The 21,583-nt window shown below is 38.9% G+C and overlaps 1 protein-coding gene across 1 annotated transcript in view; it reads right to left on the reverse strand.

Annotated features, from left to right (window-relative positions):
* CSGALNACT1 (chondroitin sulfate N-acetylgalactosaminyltransferase 1) overlaps positions 1 to 21,583 on the reverse strand; it is a 106,968-nt gene that overhangs the window by 24,355 nt on the left and 61,030 nt on the right. The window contains exons 4-5 of the mRNA XM_018576835.1: positions 10,685 to 10,863; positions 8,457 to 8,551 (exon numbers count right to left, since the gene is read on the reverse strand). Coding sequence (XP_018432337.1) covers positions 8,457 to 8,551; positions 10,685 to 10,863 — 274 coding nt within the window. The remainder of the gene's footprint in view (positions 1 to 8,456; positions 8,552 to 10,684; positions 10,864 to 21,583) is intronic.

The raw sequence follows: 21,583 nt of genomic DNA on the forward strand, positions 1-21,583 counted from the left end.
CCCCCCACAGCTCTGTCCTTTGCACGGCCTTTGTTCAGCACAGTGATGATGTCACTAAAAGGTAACCTACTAGTTTGCAAAGGCATATGGTGCAAACAAAGGACTTTTTCTTAATTTGTTTTGGCTGTCTGGGAATATATTTGCATACATATACACAGAGTTTAGCTTTAACATTACAGTTGGCAGCATTAGTATAGCATCACTGCACAGGAAGTCATCTGTGTGTTATCATACTGTATATTTCTCCGTCTATTCCCACATCTATCCTTTAATGATTTAAAAAACACATTTTTATTAACTTTCTGGCAAATTATCTTCAGTGAAATGCACACATACAATTTGCCAATAGGCTTTTGTCTAAAGTGTGATTTGTTTGCTTAACTGTGCTATTAGAAGCAGTACAAAACTCCTATTAGAATATTCCAGGAAGATTTATCTTAAAGTGGACTTTAAGTAAATCATTCATGCAGTCTATGAGAGCACTCATTTTTGTAACTGCCTGCCACTCAGATTACCCTGCTGTCTGCACTCACAGTAGTCACTTTTGCTATGTAACAATGACATCTACTAGAAACATTGTGTGTGGTTAGTGTTGTTTTTGCTGTCCAAACACTTAATATATGGGTGACTGTCCTATTTGCTGCATCCCCCACCTACAGGAAACCAGTTGGCTGGTATTAGCCATTACTCTCGCAAAACAACTTTGGGATGGTTCTCTGCATTCAGCACCTTTGTGGATCGAACCCTATAATGTAATAGGGTTTGCTGTCAATAAAAAATGCTTGGGTAATATTAACAGAGGCATAGATGATACTATTCCTCTGCTTTGTCTGGCTCTGGTATCAATAATTTACATAATGATAATGTTTGTTTTTTTTAGAAGTGTTCAAACATTATTTCAGGGAGAAGGAATGGACAATATGGACTGACCTAAACAGGTTGGCGGTTGGCTCTTGTGTGTATTACAAATGAAAGTACATTTAAAAGAAACTATAATGATTCAGGATACTTTTTTATTTTAAGTTTTAAAGCTTATGTTTATATATATATTTTTATATATATATATATATGTGTAACTATTTTTTTAACCTTTTTTTTTTACACTCAACTATATTGCTATCACATAGGGGGCTATGAAACCACCTATCTGATAGCCAATTTACATGACAGGTCCTCTTCTTGGAGACATCAGGGGTCTCCAAGACCCCTAATGTCACCTAGGGACCCCCAGAAAAGCTGATGAAGCAGGGATCTGCTTCTCCCCGGCTTCCGTAGCCGGGAATGACAGCTAAACGCAGAAGTGATATAATATACATCACATCCTGCTTTCTTTTTTATTTTGAATAACAGCCTTTTTTATTTATTTTGTTGTACACGGTATACAATATTTCAGTGTAGTGGAATCAAAACATTACAGGTTTAGTAGTAAGAATAAACCATAGATATCCAAAAATATACAATTATCTAAACAATTTCCCACATTGCAAAGTTGTACTCATAGACTAGTATTCCACACTGCATACATTAAAATCCACTATGCAAAACAGTAGCAAAGGAGCATCAAGGGATATAACATTTTCGGAATAGCTTTCTCACAGCTCCCATTGTTTCATTCTACTATGGGTGAAGAATTGTATAACCCAAAGTTGCAAAGCAAAAGGTAACCATAAAACAGTGTTAAACAATATACTTCAAATTCAGTATACGTATAAGGCAAAGTCAAAAACATAACCAAAGTTTAAATAATATAAATGAAAAGAAAAACGAAAAGAAAAATAAAGATAAAATTGGAAATAATAATAAAAAGATAAAAGGTAAAAAATTGCCTCATTCCACTCTAATACCAAAATTACATCCTGTCAAAGATAGCATCCTGCAGCCTGGCCTAGGGTCCAGTCACCCCCTGTGTTCCCTTTTTATTCTCCGCCCTGATTCAAAGAACCTGTATCAGTTCCCGTCAGTCCAGAGCCCACCTCCAACTCCCTGCACTACAAATAGCTCATTATCCCGGTATGATTAATCTGTCCTCCATAGAATACCAAGCACTCCAAATCTTTTCATAGGTCAGTAGCATATTGTTCAATCTTGCTGTTAAGTATTCCAAACCCTGCACCTCTTTAATACGTTGGTAAAGCTCCACTGCATTGGGAGGCAATGATCGCTTCCATTGTAAAGCTATAAGGCAACGTGCCGCTGTCAATACATGGGAGGCCAGTTTGCGGTCGTGTTTATTAAGGTGCGGGAACGGAAGACCCAGCAGGTAATTAATAGGTGTTAAGGGAAGGGATGTCTGCAACAGCCGTTCCAAAGTATCCTGTACCGTTCTCCAGAAAGTATGCAGTCGGGGACAAGACCAAAAAATATGATATAGTGATCCAATCTGGCCGTCTCCCCTCCAGCAGTCCGGAGACACGTTCTGAAAAATAGAGTGCAGAAAAACGGAGTGTAGTGCCACTGATATAGTATTTTATATTGGTTTTCCTTATAAACAGAGCAGATAGATGATTTAGCTGCCGCCCTCCAAATCATTTCCCATTGTTCCCTAGTTATAGCGATTCCAAGCGTCCTGTCCCATTTTTTCATGTATGGATGCGTAACAAACCGTTACGGATATGGAGTAAGCAGCTATTTATACAGAGCAGAAATCATACCTGGGAGCAACTGTAAATCTGAATTACTGCTAAATTCAAATGATATTAGGTGTATGGTTATTAACACCATCATATTTAAGAAGCTATGTTTAAAATGGCAAATGCATAGCTGAATTATTCTGGTAGAGGAACTTTGAAGGCTATGAGGCTAGCTTTTTTCAAGTAATAATCTGAATGACCTGGAATGTTGCCCATGAAGCTATCTGAATCAGTGTAAAATACAGTGTGCATGAATGATAAGACGGCATATCCATTAGCTCTTGGAAATACATTTCTTCTTCTAACCTTTAACTCTCAATGCACATTAAATAATTACTATTACATAATTTACTGTATTGGTCCATTATGCACACAACGTTTCTTTTCTGCACCTAATACATTGCCAGACACATTAGGGTTGATTTACTAAAGGAGCTGCGACTGTTCACTTAGCAATGTATGTGTTCACTGAGATTAGTAAAAGCTATGTTCCCTTCCGCGTTAAACATACAGCATCATTGGAAAGATACCTTATTATACCAAATAATAGCAACATAACAGTAACATCATCATATTTGTTTCAGATGGCAGGCCATTGTAACCTAGGCAGTGCACATATTCCTACTAACTTTCCATTAGTTATGATCCTTCCTTATAATTACATTGTTCAGTCTGCATGCTTTCCCTGCAAATCTGTATATTAACATTAAAGTGACACTAAACTTAGGAGTTACATCTCAAAAATGTATTCAAATACCTTAACTGTTATTAAAAATGTACCTTATGTGTCTATCACTCAGCTGTAGATACTCAAATCATTTCTGAATTCATATAGACACTGTCTTTCCTTCTGGAGGGTGGCTACTTTTGCTCCCCATGGTCCCTGTCTGTGTTGTAAGTAGCCACTGCTCCAGGTTCACTCCTGTGATTGACTACAATCTCATGTTTAGCTTACTTATTTGTATTGAGATTGTAGTTAATCACAGGAGCGAGCTTGGAGTGGTAACTACTTCACAACACACACAGGGACTGTGGGGAACAAAAGTAGCCACCCTCCAGAAGGAAGGACAGTGTCAGCACCAATTTAGGGATGATTTAGGCCTGGTTCACACCTGGACGTTTTACAGCGTGTTCCTACGCTCTGTAAAATGCTCAACATGTGAAAACCAATGATTGCCTATGGGCATGGTTCCCACCTGGGCGTTTTACAGCGTGCAGGAATGCGCTGCAAAACGCCCTGCACCCGAAGAATGACAGGAGCTTCTTTGGGGCGTATTTGCCGTGCATATCCATTGGGACACAGCCAGGCAACCCTCGGAGACGCGCACTTGTCACGCGTTTTTATTACAGGGAATCGCGGTAAAAACTTGCGGCACGAAACGCGCGACAAACGTGCATATTGGATACGCCTAGGTGTGAACCCAGCCTAAAGGATCTACAGCTGAGTGATACGCAAATAAGACACATTTTTATTAATAGCTAGGGTACTAGAATGCATTTTTAAGATTTAACTCCTGAGTTTAGTGTTACTTTAACGCTTGGCTCTTGCCAAGGATAGGTTTATATATTCATTTTCCCCTTTGAGAGTCAGCAGCCGACACTGTACATGGCTGCTGGTTCTCAATCCATACTGTGACAACTGGGCTCCCCCACCAATTAGAGTGGTTCTTGATCACCAGGGTTGCCAACTATCCATGATTTTTTTACTTGGAAAATGTACAGACAATGTTAAATATAAAATAACACATATTACAAACTAAACCAATCAATGTTTACACACTATAAACTGTGGTAGCTAAAAATACCCTCAACAAGTAAACTGCATTTGTGCTGTTACATCTATTGTATGAGAATATAATACAATGCATAGTCATGGTTACTATTCATATTACAATTTACATAGTTAATTTTCCTTAAAGGAGAACTATGGGGTTAGGGCTTTTCCCCATAGTTCTCCTTAGGGTAACTGGAGGACACAAACTAGCGTCCTCCCGTCACCCTAAGCTCAGTATACTGTGAGCTACAGCTACAATTATGTCTGGATCCGCCCAGCTGCGTGAGTGACAGCTGGCTCTGCCTATCTAGAGGCAGAGCCAGCTGTAACCGCCCCCTCCCCCGTCCGCCAGTCAGCGCTGGAGGATTGGAGCGGGGAGGGGGGAATCCAGTGCCTCCCCTGTCACGGCAGAGAGCCGCGACAGGATCGAGAAGTGAGAAATCAAGAGATCTTGCTGCACTCCTTACCGAACAGAAAAGACCCGTACGGCCGGGTTGGTACTTGTAGTGACCACGGATGGCACCGTGATAGAATCAGAAAGAGAAATAACGTCACCAGCACTCCAAAGTATAATAAAGCAATAGTCCAAGGATCGAGAAGTGAGAAGGATCGAGAAGTGAGCGAACGCCGGTATGTGTTCGCTCACTTCCCGATCTACTGAGCCGACCTGTGACAGTCTCATTGTCACAGGTCGGCTTGAACTATGAGGATGAGTGAAAAACACTCACCTCATAGTTCTCCTTTAAGCCATTGTTTGTTGGCATTAGTATAGTTGGTTCCTATACTGCCATCTTGTGGTCATTTTGGTTATTGCACCATCTTTTTCTGTATTCCCTCCCCTTGTGTGTGATGTACTTCCTTTCTTGTCCAAGTAGTCTTTTTGGTATAATGGCTGTTTGTCTCACGGCCACATGTTGTATGCTCGCATGGGGGAAAGCAATACCGTCTTTTGACTTGCAAATACTGTCTTTCTAATCATCTGCTACATCCTGTTGTCTGCTGTAACCCTGCTGCTTTAAAAAGATGATCCCCGTGAATGAAAAGGTATTTGGTGAGTTCAGTTATCTGATAAAGACTGCCTGCGGTGATTGTGTCTGCTTAAGGGATAAATCACTAATACAACGGTTAAATTCAGAATAGCTGTACTTTACATAAAAACTCGAGCACTGGCTGTTACTAAAACCGAATGCGGATAAGTAGGAATAGCCTAATCGGTAAGGGTAAAGTATAACAGACATGGCGAAACAGTGCAGTGCCAGCTGAGGCATGCTTCTCTTTTACAGTGCAAGTTTCCAAAAACCTCTGATACAATACAAAAGACAATTAGGGCCATGTTACAGTAACGATCCTGTCACTAGCAACAACTCAGCAGAAACAGGATCGCTATGTAGAGCAGTGAAATACAGGTGAATACCTGTGGACTTCTATGAACTGTTCCCTAACTGGCTGAATGAGTGAGCTGTCTCTGCAGTTTGACATTCTGTAGCGTTGTAACTAACCACATGGTCGCCAGTGTGTCATGGCCCTTAAAGGACAAGAGCATTAGATGCGACAGATGTGTTGCAAGGAATTGCCTGAGGTCACCAAAGTGTGAACAATGTAGCTATGGTGCCCCTCAACCTCCCCCTATAGTGCCAATGCTGCAGACAGATGCCAAGAGAGTACTGAAATATTAATGACAGGCAGACTTGCATTACAGATCTCTCTCTTCAGTCTGTGAACAGTAAAAAAAAAAAAATCACTTTTTTTTTTACACGTAACTGATTTAGGGTAGAAGTCAATTCAGATGTAATTTTAACTTACTGCAAAGTGGACAGTTTCCTCCATCTTCCCCCTGCAGAACAGGTGCATCCTGACTCTACTGTACTCAAGTTCTTGTTTTTAAACTTTGCCAGGCCAGGTTGCTAGGGGTCTCTGCTTTGCTCTGCCATTGCTAAGGGATACAGCAGCAGATTGGGATCCAGTATGAATGAGATGCTGGGCAGGAGTTCTCACTGGAGTCAACTGCTGTTTCTCCTGCCTCAGGCCCCTGAACCTGACTTGGAGCTTTCTCCCTGTCTAGAGTGCAATGGTGGGTAAGGCAAAGGGTTACCTAATTAGACAAACTTTCCATGAATCAACAGATGGTTGACAACCCTGCCGATCATGGCAGCTGTGACATTTTGATTACATGCAGGCTGAAGGCTCCATTGACAAAAATGAAAGCCTTCATCCTGCAGACACTTGACACTTTTAGGCTGCAGTGCTCATCTGCAGTGTCACTCTTTTAATAGTTTGACTGCGATATAAAGTTTCACTTTCAAATGAAAAAATGTTATTTAAAAAAAAAATAGAAATAGGTGTACAAAAAAAGATAATTTTTGCACATTAGTCAGCCCATAATAAAAACAGAGCAGAGGTAGCCTCCACTGGATTATCAAGAGACATATAGGGTGAATAGACTGTAGGAAAGAGAGCTCTGAAATTCTACTCACAGCAGAGCAGCAATGCCAAAGCAGGAATGAGGTGGGAGAGATCTTTATGCCGGTGTCAGAGAGAGCAGCAAAGAACAGGCAGGGAATAAAACTCCCACTTTAATTTTATCCAATTACAAAATTATCAAAGGGCAAGAACCGAAAAAAATAAAGTTACATAAAATCCATAACATTTAGGTCTCCTTTACAAAGCTCTAAAAAGTGACAAAGATCTTCAGCCAGTTTCACTGTCCTGTTCAAAGTTACCTTGTAAATAGAAACATTCTACCACTTGCATCACACTATACATATTACAATCTAATTACTTACAGTTATCTATTATTATATTATGACACAAGAGCCTTTTACAATATCATTTGGTCATAGAAAAACAATGCAGTAACTGTATCTAGGTATGCTCAAAGAATTAATAAAGCTTTCCAAAACGGTAAAAAAGACATGAACCTTAAACCCTGGTTTTTAATGCTGTTTAAAATCGGTCCACATAGTGATGTCTTACAAGTACTTTAGAAATTGCTACTGTTACTGTATTTAATTAATTTATCGCAAAATTCCTCAAAACCCTAACCTTTTCAAATGCTAAACAGATGTACCCTTTCTTCCTTAACCCCTTCGTGACGGGAGACGTACACTGTACGTCCAGCCACAAAGGGACCAAATGACTTGTCACGTACACTGTACGTGACGAGTTACTTGCTGCTTTAGAGGGCTGTTAACCGCTGAGAATCAGCTTTTAACATTCATTAATGGATGCCCTTACTACAGAGGCATTCATTAATGAAAGGGTTAACCTTTTTCAGACACTCGATACCTTAATATCGGGTGTCTGAGAGTCAAAGCAAAGCGGACACAGATGCCGGCTTTTGCCGGCATTCTGACAGCTCGTATAGATCGAGAGAGATATCTCTCTCAAGCTATACTGGCTTTTTTTTTCTTTTTTTCTTTCATGAATAGATACAACTTCTTATTTCAGCCCGGTAAATGGCAAATGGGGCACTGATTTACCTAGATAAAAAGACTTCCCAGTTCTATCACTATGTAATTTGTATGCAACATAATTTGTATGTTGGTAACACAGAACATGAATAGAGATAATGTTACACTTTCCCAGTGCTACTGTCTTAGGCTTAAACCGGATTTACTCTTTCTTGTCCTGTAGTTGATTTATGAGCGATATGGCTATCCATGTAGTGTTTGTAGGTAGAGCACTAAGAAACCTCTCTTTGTTTATGTATTTGGATCACTGGTGAAGCCCAAACAGGATTATGCACTGCTACGTCTGCTGCAATAAAATAGCCTTGATGTTCTAGCTAAAAATAATGTGGGCCATTACACAGGATATCAGTCATTGCAGACGGTGGATGATGTTGCTTCTGGACCACAGTCTAAACTAAAGTCACACTCTACTACCTTCTGGAAAAGATGTTATGACTTTCATAAATATCAGTGCTCAGCACATAAATTGCATACACCTCCTTGTTTGACTTGGCCAAGGCTTGCATATAAGACACACCAAGTGCAAGAAAAGAGGCCATACAGACTACACTAAGGACCCGAGGGTGTCCACAAATCACTTACCAGCTGCTGGTCAATGGAGGGAATTGCATCATGATGCCCATAAATTATCGCTGGGTTGTACTGACTGAAAAGGACCGGATAGAAAACTCTTTTTCCTACAGAGAACAGAAAAAATGCAGTTGTCATAAGCATATGTTTCAGTTAAGCATTTACAAACAGGGTTCTAGCTAAATAAAAGTAAGAAGAACTGCAAAAATCAGCTAGCCAGGCTTAATTTGTCTAAGGGACACATAGGTCATGGCTGACTGTGGCAAAATTCAACGAAGCAGGGAAACTGCTCCTTGTTTTCTAATCGTATAATTGTAATTTGTCATGTTAGTTTACATTAATAAATCCATTAAAACCATTTCATTATATAAGCAATATACTTATTTTACAGTACATTAGCTTCACAAAACTGTCTGGCAAAAAAGATATGAGCTCATAAAGGGAAAAAGAAAAGGTGGCCCAGGGGAATGCAGACGTCCATAGTCTCTAGTTATAAATGGTCTTATAATTTTTCTTTGTCTTGTTAGTTTAAATTAATAAATCCATAAGAAATTACTGTTTCATATACTGAGCAATAAACTTTTTGTATGGTATATGAGATACACAAAACTGTCTAGCCAGGAAGATATTTGGTTTCAGGCAGTAAAATAATAAAAGTGGCCCAGGGAGACACAGACTTCCATAGTGTCTTAAGTTATAAATTTCAGTTATAACTGCAGTGCCAATTGCTGCATAAAAAAATAAATAGGACTCTATCTTATGTTGCCTGCTACTGTTGCCCGCATATATTTTGATATATTTTACTGTACTGTTTCAAATGTATGTAAAGGCATTTTTTTGTTTAGAATAGAGGAGGAAGGGCAAGACCTCCTCCTCTCAGGTTTTTATTGCGGTCTGCATCCCCGATGGGCACATTTACCCTTCTATTTGTCCTGGCGACAACTGTCACTGTCACAAATACGGAAAGTGATGGGAAATCCAAAATTTTAGAGCTGTCACCAGAGCAGTGAGGGAAAATTCTCCAATTGGGATTCCTATGACAACTCGCTAAGATGGGATTTCTGTTCACATTGGAGGGATTTCGTCTCACTTCCTGTTGTATTTCCAGGACAGGAAGTGAAGGGATAGATCCCTAGCGGGTCACAGACAGTAAAAAAAAGGGGCTTAACTCTTCCATAAAAAATGGCTTTACATACACTTTAAAGAGAACTTGTCAGTCGGTTTGACTTCTTATAATCTATAATCTATATTATTATTATCCTTTATTCAATACTGTGACAACAGAAAATGTGTACTTAATCATATTTTCTTTGCTCTTTCAGTGAATTAAAATGAATAGAAATGTGACATTTCTAGCAAGTGTTGAATCCTACCAACTGCTGCAACCCCTGCTCTACTATGTTAGCCTCTTCATTGATAGACTTCTTTTTGCAGAGATCTAGCTCTAAATTTATTAGCTTTCTCTGTAGAGTGTCAGATCATACCAACTGCCCCCCATCAGTCACAATGTCAAGCTCTTTATTGATACACATCACAACAGAATGTTTAATACAGCTGCATAATGTACAGCTCAGAGAGGAGCAAGCAGGATTGAGAAGGAGAGATAAAGACCTGAGGTTGGGGACTCTGAGTCTGGTGTGTGCGCTGGGATGATCCTAGCAGAGCAGGAGAACAAGTCCCCTGTAGAATGAGGTACATAGGACACTTCCTTTTTATTTATCTCCCTAGGAGTGATGCTGCTGCACAGATACATTAGGGAGATTGAATTGCAGCCAACCACCCCTGGCTGTCAGACTTGGCTCTCCCTAGTGAAAGCTGGCATGAGTCAATTGATAGTAAGTCATTTTGAACAAGCTTCAGATAAACATAGATCTATTCTCATCAAACATGACAAAAAAAAAACCACACACACACATATATACTGTGTAATATATATATAAAAAAAAAATATATAAAGTTCCTCAACGTATTGAAAAATTCTTCAATATTCCTGGTCTGAATTAATTGAAATTACTTTTTTCTAAGTATTGTTCTCAGACCTAAGTGCCACTTAGCTTTACTCATCATTCAGGAGACACAGATAAAAAATATAATGCCTCTTTTCTCTTGAGAGCAGGACTGCATGTATACCAATTGTGCTCAAAGCAAAATGTTATTGCAAAAATTATAAACCATTATGCTGAGGATAAATAGTCATATGGTCATACTAGATACTTCTATCACAGCCGGAAAGATCATACCTGGCTGAGTGTTTATTCTGCATGTGTTCAGGAACTCTGCATTGAAGTAGATATCCACATCACAAAAAAACAGAAGGACATTGTTTCCTTTCCAAGCGCGAGCTCCTACATCTAATCCTTTGCCACGGGAGAATTCCTCATTCAGTTGAATAAACGTGAAGTTCTTGAAGTTTGCTGCCCTGGAAATAAATAGAGAAGCATATACTGCAAAATGAGAAAATAGCATGACATAACCTGCTACAAAATTCAGACTGAAGTGCTTGTTGCTACGTGTCAGTGCATGAGATGTGAAAGTTAAACGACCAGATGGGAACTTTTATACTCAAAATAAAAATGTATTTATATACCATTTGGAAAGGAATCCTGTCTGATACTATTGATTGAAATTTTATATAAACAGCCATTTAACACTTTCAGATTCTTTTGCATTGTTTTGTTTACAAAAGAGCTCTGTTCGTGTAAACATATGATGCTGTTACATTATGTGAGTGTTTCATAAGTAAACAGTACTTAGTTCATTCTTTAAAGCTGAACTGCAGGTTTAAATATTGATGTATACTTACATTGGTACAGCTTGGCCCAATATAAGTATATACAGGTGAAACTCGAAAAATTAGAATATCGTGCAAAAGTTCATTTATTTCACTAATGCAACTTAAAAGGTGAAACTAATATATAGCGAATTTCCCTTTGCTGTGAAAATGGCACAGTGGCCATTCAGCAAACATCTAGTATTTTTATCAATAAATACTAGCCATTCCCTGATGGGATGAGGGGAGTGACATAACTATATTCCCTTAGTTGCCCATGAGCACTGGGAACTGAAGATGCATGACCTTTATGACAGCTGGTACAGTAAGAGGTCCCAGTGAGTGTGGCAGTGCATTCTTGGGTCAGATTACTGGTTGTGTTTTGTTAGAATGTAATATTTCTTTCTGACGCCACCAATAGATCACTGTGCATAAATCAATCAGTTTTATGGAAGAAGGAACTACCACCATTACAACCAATGCATCCACTATGTATCCTGTGAGCTAGAGTTCTGGTTTTCAATTGGAGGTACATATACCTCAGGGGAACTTGTCATGAGTTCAATAGTTGAATCAGTTCCATATTGTAAATGTATTGCAACTGTTTAGGGTTTTACCAACAAAACAAATAGCATCTAAAATAGATATCACATGTTTCATCATTTATTCACTTCAGCTCTCACACCTGTACACCCCCCTATGGACCAGATACATTTTTAAACTTCTTTTGGCAATATTGTCTTGATTTTTACATCAAAGTACAATTTCATCACGTTCAGGCAGCAGGAGAACTGTCTTAGAGTAGAGTCTAAAGCTGGCCATACACCTTTAGATTATCTGCAGATTTTCTATGGTCAGATGGAAAAAGTGCAACAGATTCCTTCATCTACGCCAAACTGTGTGCATGGAGGAATCTCCCACTCAGCCAGGCTTCAGTATCTTGCTGGACCGCCCCGCTGGCTCTCAAAACACCTGAACAATGCCTGCATCCACTCAGATTGTTCAGGTATTTTGACAGACAACAGGGCTGACTAGCAAGATACTGAACCTTGGCCCAGCGGGAGATTCCTCCATCCACACAGTTAAGTGTAGATAGAGGAATCTGTTACACTTTTTCTGACCATAGAAAATCTGCAGATAATCTAAAGGTGTATGGCCAGCTTAAGCCCTCCCAATACCATAGTAAGTAAGTGCTGAAAGAGGTGGTCTAGTAGTCAGTAACAAAATGTAGTACTAATAACAATATTATCAATAAATAATAACAGCCACAACAATAGTTTATATGATAACATTGTTAATGCTCCTGCACACAATTACTCTATATCCCTAAATGAATTGAATAAAGTTTTTTGCAGAAATACAAACCTTAGCTGTCTTATCAGCCTATAGCTGAGGAGACGCACTGGAATTTTTGACTGTGTTAGGCATACAGGCAGGGCCGGATTAACTCTCTCTGCTGCCCCAATGCCAGGTTCCTTATTGCACCCCCCCTGTATGCAGGCTGCATACAAGTGATCTCGGCGACATTGCCGGGATGACTTGTACAAAACAAGCGGCGGCTTCTCGCTGTAAATGTAGCCCTGCTTGCCCAAAGCAGGGCTAAATGTAGAAAACAACTACCCGCCCAGCTCCTGGAACTGCATGTCCCAGGCATCGGGAGATAGGAATTCCACACCCCAAGGCCGAGCCTCGGTTGGCCTTGTGGGAAATACGGCCCTGCATACAGGTTTAATATCCATCTGGTGTGCTCAAGTGGACGTTCCCAGGGCAATAAATCAATGCTGCTAAAAGAGCTGAACAAATGCTCCTTACTGCAAAACTACAGCTCCCCAAATGTTTATCCCGTGAAGCGTTTTCAAAAAACACCTACGTTTTCCTTCAGCATTTAAGCCTTAAAGTGGCATTAAAGGATAATTTTTTTCCCTCCCCCCAATGTTAATGTCAGCACTTACCTTTAAATGATGTCTCTTAATTAGATCTTCTTCTTCTTTACTGATGTTTTCATCTGTCCCTCCAGCGGCTCTCCGATCCAGCGCTGACTCCTCTCTGCTTGCTGGCACTTCTGATCCCACGGTGTCTGCATGCGGGTGCACACGTCCATAGACTTACCTTGCGTCTCTGCCCTTCTCCCAGCCGAGAATCCAAACTGCGCATTCGCCAGCCCCAAGATGCTTTGCAGCTGCCCGAACAGTTTTGTTTCCTCGAGCGTTCAGCGAAAATAAGGTAAGTTTAAACCGCTGTGAAAGCAGTTTTTAAAAAAAAAACTGTTTGTCTATATCTACTGCTTGATAGCAGTAGATATAGGACAAAAAAACGGGAGGGTTTAGAACCCCGTTAAGCCATTAAGGGCATATTAAGAAGTTTGCTTTAGAGCAGAGAGAATAAAAGCATTTATTCTTATTGCTTTAACTTAACTTCTAACCTCACCATGACCCCAAAATCCAGCCCCTATAGTAAACCCTAAACACATAACCTACCCCTAACACTAGTTCTCACCCCCAAAACTTAACCTTAACCCTTCAACTAATATACAGTATCTGTAAAATATAAACACTGTCAGGGTTATTCACAAAAGGGTGAAGCGTTTGGAGAAGACAGGAGAAGTGAACAATCTAGGACAACATAGCTGAACTGGAAAAACTCTCCAATTCAGCTCACTTTCCAGTTCAGCTATGTTGTCCTAGATTGTTCCCTTCTCCTGTCTTCTCCAAACTCTTCACCCTTTTGTGTATAACCCTGTGTGTGAAACTCCGGACAATATTTACTTCACATTTTTATGACACTAAATTCTATTGCCTTTTAAGACATTAAATTCAGTGGTTGTTTTTTACCACAGTATACAAAAATAGCGCTTGTTAATGTAAAAATCCTCTTTGTGTAGAATGTTATTAGTTCCCCTAAGAAAACAAGGAACTTTTATAAAACCTCAGGGGATAAGCAGAAGAAAAGCCATTGTACTACTGCTGTTTTGGCATTGCTGCTTTCACAGAAACCCAATCCAGTAAACCATTGTTCAGAACATTATAAACTTTAGGTCATTTAGGAGAACACAGCACATGCTGAAGAAAAAACAAGTTTATGTAAAGACAAAACTTTTTTCTTAGTTTTGGATAGAGTGGAAATAGGTTTAAAAAAACCCTCAGGGCATTTATACATTCCTGCTTGGGAGATTTTTCTTCATTTTCTGTCTTGGAGATACAACAGGAAATAAGAGGGCATCTCCCAAAAGTGAAGGCAATTCCCATCTTAGACAGACATCATCTCCATTGAAAGATTTTCCCTAACCACTTATGACAACTCTAAAATTAGGAACTTGCTCTTTTTTTCTGTTTTTGTGACGGCAGTCACCAGGACAAATAGGAGTGACACAGACTGCAATAAAAATCTGGCAGAGGGCCTGCGCCTTCCCTACTCTATTCCAAACTAAAAATAAGGTTTTGCCCTTCCATTCACTTTAAGTTAAAGCTTGATGATATCATTCCATTAGACCATATTTCAGGAAACAATGTGACTTTCAGTGATAAGCCAGGAAAGGTCTGTAGATGTTCTAATAGTCTTTTTCAATATAACCAATAATACATTTTTTTTATTAGCTTTTTTATGATTGCACATGACAGGAACTTTAAACGTTTCTGATCTTATTTCATATTTTTGTATGCATTAAAAATCAAGAATTTTTTATTTCTCCTTTTTTCCGGTTTGCTGTGGAATTGAAATATAAATCATTTCAAAATTAAAATGCATTTATCAAAGCGACACAAAACCGGCACGAGAAGAATGAATTTCAAGACTCCACAGACACAGAATTTCAGTGTTACATATGGATCTATGACATACAGTCAGTGACACTGAAATACAGAACAGTTATTGGCTGCAGATATAAAACACAGCAATGAATAATAAAACCAATATGCGGAAATTTGTTTTTCAGGTGCAAAATTTCCCATTTCAAACTTCAACACTGTTTTCAATGCACAATATAAGTAAAAGTGCAAGTTTAGGGCTTTTGTAGTAACACTGGTCTGCATATGTGGATCTTGTTCATAAATCAATTGCCTAACCAATCAGACTGGCCCATCCATTTTTCTAGTGGTATTGAAAATAAAAAATGGAACTATGCTAATAGTTCCTTTATATATTTTATATATAAAGCCTTGCAATGGTGAATTTAGCCACAGCAGCAGCTCAAAGGAAAAATTATGATGTTTTGTTTTACCATCTAGTCAGCTTTACCTCTCTCCCAAACTTGCCATAGAAAAAAAATGAGTCTCCCAAACATGAGAACCAAATGCACAGGTACCCAAAGGAAATAATCAGATTTCACCTTTCAGTATGTAAATATAGCCAGAATACCGAGTTTAGAGTTTGATTTCTATATTTTTTTCGTACGAGTCACTGTGCTATGCACTACCTTATCAAATGAAAGCTTGAGGAGGATATCTTGAATCAGTTTGCAAATTGTCACTTGAAACCTATAAAGCGCAATGTGAAATTGGTAATAGATAGAGATGCATTGCTGGACAATTTATCTCCTTGTAAACCACAGCCTGCAGCAAACTGATAGTTACGGTGTGTGCCAGGACAAAATTAATGGCATTAGTCTCCCCCCAACACCTGCAGGACAGAAAACGTGCCGCTACTTGTATTTTATATACTTCAAAGTCAGGGACCTAAACATCAAAGGACGAGAGCCAAGCAAGCATTAAAAACAGCTTATTCTACCAAGAAATAGGAAGCAGTGGAGCACATAAGTCAAGTATTATGTATTACAAAAGCATGCAAATATTTTTATTAAAGTGAACCTGCTGATTTGTTAAAGTTTTTTTTCTGATCCTGGCTTTAGTACTAATAAGTTACCCACTTAAAAGAGAAAAAACAACAACTTGTTTTGGCTTTAGTTCTCTTTTGGGTCACAGGATTTACTAATGTACTTCTCTGATCCAAACTCAGAGCTGCACTGCAGCCAGGTAGGATCTCAACAATATTGTCGAAATCCACCCACTGCCTGATTGACAGCTGGCTCTGCCTCTCTAGAGCAAGAGCCAGCAGTGCCCACCCCCTTCCCAGTCTGTCCTTCCAATGAGCACTGGAGGAACACATGTAGGAACGGTAAATCCCTGTGGGGAATGGTGACTGACAGCGGTTTGTGATTGCTCAGCTCTCGATCTATAGAGCCAGTGTGTGACTACTTTAAAATGAGCATGCAAGACAAGAATTCAGAATTTTACAACTTCACTGACTGCATGCCTTATTTGGTAGGTGACTCATAACATAGTGAATCCAGGGCCTTCACCCTTTAAAAAAAAAAGTTCCCATTAGGTATAAGCATAATTAACCATATTAATTTCCCAAGACATTTTGTGAAAACTGAAAGATTCCAGCGGCATTAGGTAATTTTGACCAAATACATTGATGTCAAAAGGCAAGGCAAAATTAAGGTGGCTTTTGGGGTCGCAATGGATTTTACATGGCTCCCGAGGGTTACTGAAGCACCTTTCAACTATTTTGAACCTGTTTTTGTGCCAAAAAAACTGCATATTAGCCTCCTTATTTTGTGTGGGGGTTTCATGGACAGAAAGAAACAACATAAACAAGTAAAAAAAAAAAATAGATCAACAGTACACAAATGGAGATCAATTACAGAAGAAGAAAAAACAACAGAAATACAAAGAACACTAAACTACCTAAATACACCTCCCAATAAAAACCCCACAAACACCCCATTCTGCGTATGTAAACCCAAAATCTGTTTTTCAGCATGTTTGGCAATATAATTTACCATATACAAGTCATTTTTTGTGAACCTGTTGTAAAATTTCTTACCTGGACATCCTCACAGTTAAAGCACTTCCTGTTGCACATTGACAAAGTGAGGCAAAGCCTTTGCCTCGCAATTTGCAGCAGTGTCAACAGCCTGCCATGCGCACTCCTTCAGTTCACTGTTCACTGTTCAGTTGGACTGCCAAACAAGTCTTTCAGATACGCATCCCGATGGACAACCAAAGGAGCACATACAACAGACTGACAACGCTGCAGCTGATTGCGAGGCAAGGCCATCAGGGAAGTGATGGATTTTTAGCTGCAAAACCAGACTCCCCACAAACTATTAGTTTATGAAAACTGTATACAATGTGGCATAATGCCAAACATACTAAAAAAATTATTTATGGTTTGCATAATATTTTAACCACCTGCTGTCCGGCCGTTGTAATTAAACGGCTGGACAGCGGCTTCTTGAATGTGGGTGGGCTTTTTTAAACATCCATACCCGCTCCGCTCGTGCCTGCCGCTAGGCGGCGCACATGAGCTGGAAATTAGCCTGAAATGTAAACAGCCAGCGATGGCTGTTTACATACAAGCATTCGGGCGTCTGTAGAGACGCCCGATCGCTTGTAATATGCGTGTGGGTATGCGCCCCCCTCCGTTGCAGCCGCTGCTGGCGATCCCGAGCTCCGATGTGCCCGGTGCGAGCCCGGGACCAGCACGGCAGCTCTGCGGCCGGAGATCAAGCGGAGCTCAGTACACGAGCTCTGTTTGATCTCCTCCACCTCTTCTGAATGCAGGCAGTGATGTGTATTACATCACTTGCGCATTCCTCTGTCACTCTCCGGTACAGAAACCAGAGAGAAGCTGGTGAAGCAGTTGTTTGCTTCATCAGCTTCTCTGGGGGTCCCTAGGTGACATTAGGGGTCTTAAAGACCCCCTGATGTCTCCATAAACAGGTATCTGACACTGAAAATTGGCTATCACAAAGGGAGCTTGTGAGTCCCCCATGTGATAGCAATAACGCTAAGTGAAAAAAAAAAGGTTTAAAAGAGTTAGTTTTAAAAATTAAAAAAAAATTAAGTCGCATATAAAGGTAATAAAAAAATGTTTTTAAGTCCCCCGCCCCCCACATACACATGCAAACATGCGTCGAGTGCGCCTACGTGCGGAAACGACGATTGCATCCAATACGCCGCACATGTAACATATCGCCGCGAATGTCGGAATGAGAGCAATAATTTTAGGGCCATCAATCACTGATAACACTAAACTGATGAGCGGTAAAAGCTTTTAATGTGTCGCCTATGGCCAATGTTGGGTATGGTAATTTTTGCGAGTTCGCGGGCACACGCAATTTTAAAGCTTGAGATGTTTGGTGTCTATTTACCCAACATGACCCCGTCTTTTATATTTTGACAAAAATTTGGGTAATAATAATTGTTTTATAACATAACGTAGGGAAAAGAGGGGGTTTTTTTTCTGAAATGTTCGGTACTTTTTTCATTATATAGTAAAAAATAAAAACCCCTGTGGTGATTAAATACCACCGAAATAAAGCCCTATCTGTCCCCAAAAAATGGTATAAAATTAATTTCAGTAGAGCGTTGCATGACGGAATAAATGTCAGTGAAAGTACCGCAGCGCTGAATACAGAAAAATGGCCTGGATAGGAAGGGGGTGAAAACACCCTGATCAGCAAGTGGTAAATAAAGATAATTTTTTTTTTTAAAGTTATATTTTTAGAGCAAATTTCAGTGAAGCAGCTCAGTGAGCGAAGTTCAGCATTTCCAAAATTTGTAACTGTGCAGGGGAATTAATTTACCATTTAATGATGGCTAGTTGCCACAAAAAAAAAAGATTATTAGGAAATAAAATACAGCAACATGCTTTCATATTTTGACTCCTAAAAAATGGCTGCTGTGAAATAAAATATAATGAGACCCGTATAAATTTGCCGCAATATTTGCAGTAAAATTTCAGATAGGAATGTTTACATATAGATGAAAACAATACAACAGTACTATCCATACACCCCTAGGTGGCACCATACTGCACTGGAGTAGAGGTTCTCTGCCTTATCATGGGCTGCTTGGCATCTTACACCATGCAATAAGGAACACATTTATTATAGAGATAATATTTATATAGCTGCTAATGTGTTTGTTGACTAAGTACAGCAATCATTTATTTGTGACAAAACAATGGTTGCAGTAAATAAATCTAATAACTAAAAATAATTCACAAAAGATTTATCATTTATTAAGGTTAGGATGGAGAAGCAGATTACTTTTATGTGTGAGGGGGATATTTTAGATTACAAAATAAATAAATAAATAACAGATATTCAGTGTTTCAAATTCAGTTATTCTAACTGCATCATTTTGTATTTTTATTTTATACTGTAATCATTTTTTCTCATCAAATTAATTTCACAAATAGCTGTGCAATTAGTATATGAGGGTATTTTATCCCCTGCACAGCACAAATTATCCACATTATAAACCTAGTAACATTTTAAGGAGTAATAACCTGAATGCTAATATTTTAATTTACTTTAACCTACAATTTTATGGTGATAAGTATAAAAATACCATGGTTTGTAAAAATAAAAAAGGAAACGTTGCATGCAATATTTGCATTGATAACACAGATTATAAGCTATTTTTGAATTAGCCAGGTACATCTTTTTATGCAGCTGGAAAAAACAGGGCCAATTTTGTACTGACAAATAAGAGCCAACATTGAGAGGGTGAATATCTGAAGACATGGTCATTACTCTTAAGTAATATACAATTGCACAGTAATTAATTATAATACACCAGTATAACTTATGCCACTGATCCTTATAAAATGTTTTACAGATCACTTCCATTATTTTCTATAATTCTCTGCTACTGTCAGCATAGAGCAGGTACTGCATGGCCATGGGCCACAGTCTCTGACTATTCTTAGGCATATGACCACACTCCCTCAATTGTCTAAAGGAAGGTTTTAATAAAATCCCTCTAATAATAACTTGAAGCTGCTTCTTTAGTAAATAAATGAATGTGCGCAAACTTGAGCACGCAATTTATATGCCAGTGTACTGCTTCCTCTCACATCAATTTCTTACAGTAAGATAAAAGCCTGTACTCAGTTATTTAGAGCAACATACTCCAAAAATAACTTATAGTATGTACAAACATCTGAAAGCAGATGTTAGCAGTTAGAAATGCAAATGTATTGGAGAGCAATACTCAATAGCGTTGCTGCCTAAATGTTATCATGTATCTGAAAAGGTGCCATGGAACAATTGATGCCAGGGATAAAACTGCAATATAACAAATATAAATATTTTATCAACACAGAAGTATTAGTTCATGCTTCAGAGAGTTTACAATAAAACCCCCTGCATTATTTAGTATTAACTTAATGTGAACTTTGTCCAAATGGGGGAAAAAGGAATTACTTTATTCACTTGAACAATTAATACCGCCAGACTGCCACATTTATTTATTTTTAATTTGGCTGAATATACAACCAATGCACCTTCATATGTGATGTTCTAAGAACATAATGGGTTTTCTGAAATAATGTTTTAATATAAACAACACACCATCATCATACATAATAAGCAAGACAGCACGAGGCAATGATAATCAGGTCAGGATTTCAGTAAAACAGGCAACGTTGACTGTGCTGCTTTATTAAAGGTAATGTCGTTGGGTTGTATACTTATTTTCTCACTTATTATAGTTAGGATTAAATAACTGAAGAAAAACATATTTTTTAAGTTGGGTATGAATATATATATTTTTGTATTCTGACTGTAAGCCAGTAGCTAGAGCTTGATGTTTAGACATTTTCCAGGCTATCCTAATCTGCTTTGATCTGCTCTCTTTAGTGGAAGGACTTAGACACCTGCATATTTTTGTGGGGGAAGAGGTGAGGGGGCGGGGGTAACTTCAACCCAGCTGATCATTTTCCTCATTTGCAAGTACTAGGCTAGGGGATGCCTGCCAGACTTTGGGGGGAGCTGTCATAATATTTATTGTTGTCTCAATCAAGCAATCTTTCTTTAATAACTGTAGGCATCTTTATTCAGTACGGTTGACTTATCAGAGGTGTGGCTTCTGAATACGCGAGTGACCAACGAGTGCTCGCAATTTGTGAGCGAAATTCAAAATCCATGGCGTAGGGCTGCACTGGATGGCAGTATGGGGTACAGATAGTACACCCGAATTGGCAGAGGGGAAGGACTGTTCACCAAAAGGTAATTAAAGTGGGAAGGGTGTGTAGAGGGGGTCAGATTTGAGCAGGTAATTCCATCTTCCCAAATTACTTGGGAAAGTGAACCTTCCCTTTTTTGCTCATTGTGTGTGTAAGAGAGTGCTGCTGCCCAGCTACCACACTATGGCACACAGTGGGATGGGGGCAGCACTCACACACACACACACATAATGCCCTATGCATGCGTTTATTCAGTGCAGGATTGGTTTTAACTTTTTTCTTATTTTTTTATTTTTAACTTTTTTAAATTTTTATTTATCTTATTGTCTTTCATTTTTTTTATATTTTTCTTATTTTATGATTTTTTTTACTTTTGTAAACACTTTTTTATTTT

Source organism: Nanorana parkeri, unplaced genomic scaffold (genome assembly GCF_000935625.1).
Source record: "Nanorana parkeri isolate BGI_ZX_2015 unplaced genomic scaffold, ASM93562v1 scaffold78, whole genome shotgun sequence".
NCBI classification, from domain to species: domain Eukaryota; kingdom Metazoa; phylum Chordata; class Amphibia; order Anura; family Dicroglossidae; genus Nanorana; species Nanorana parkeri.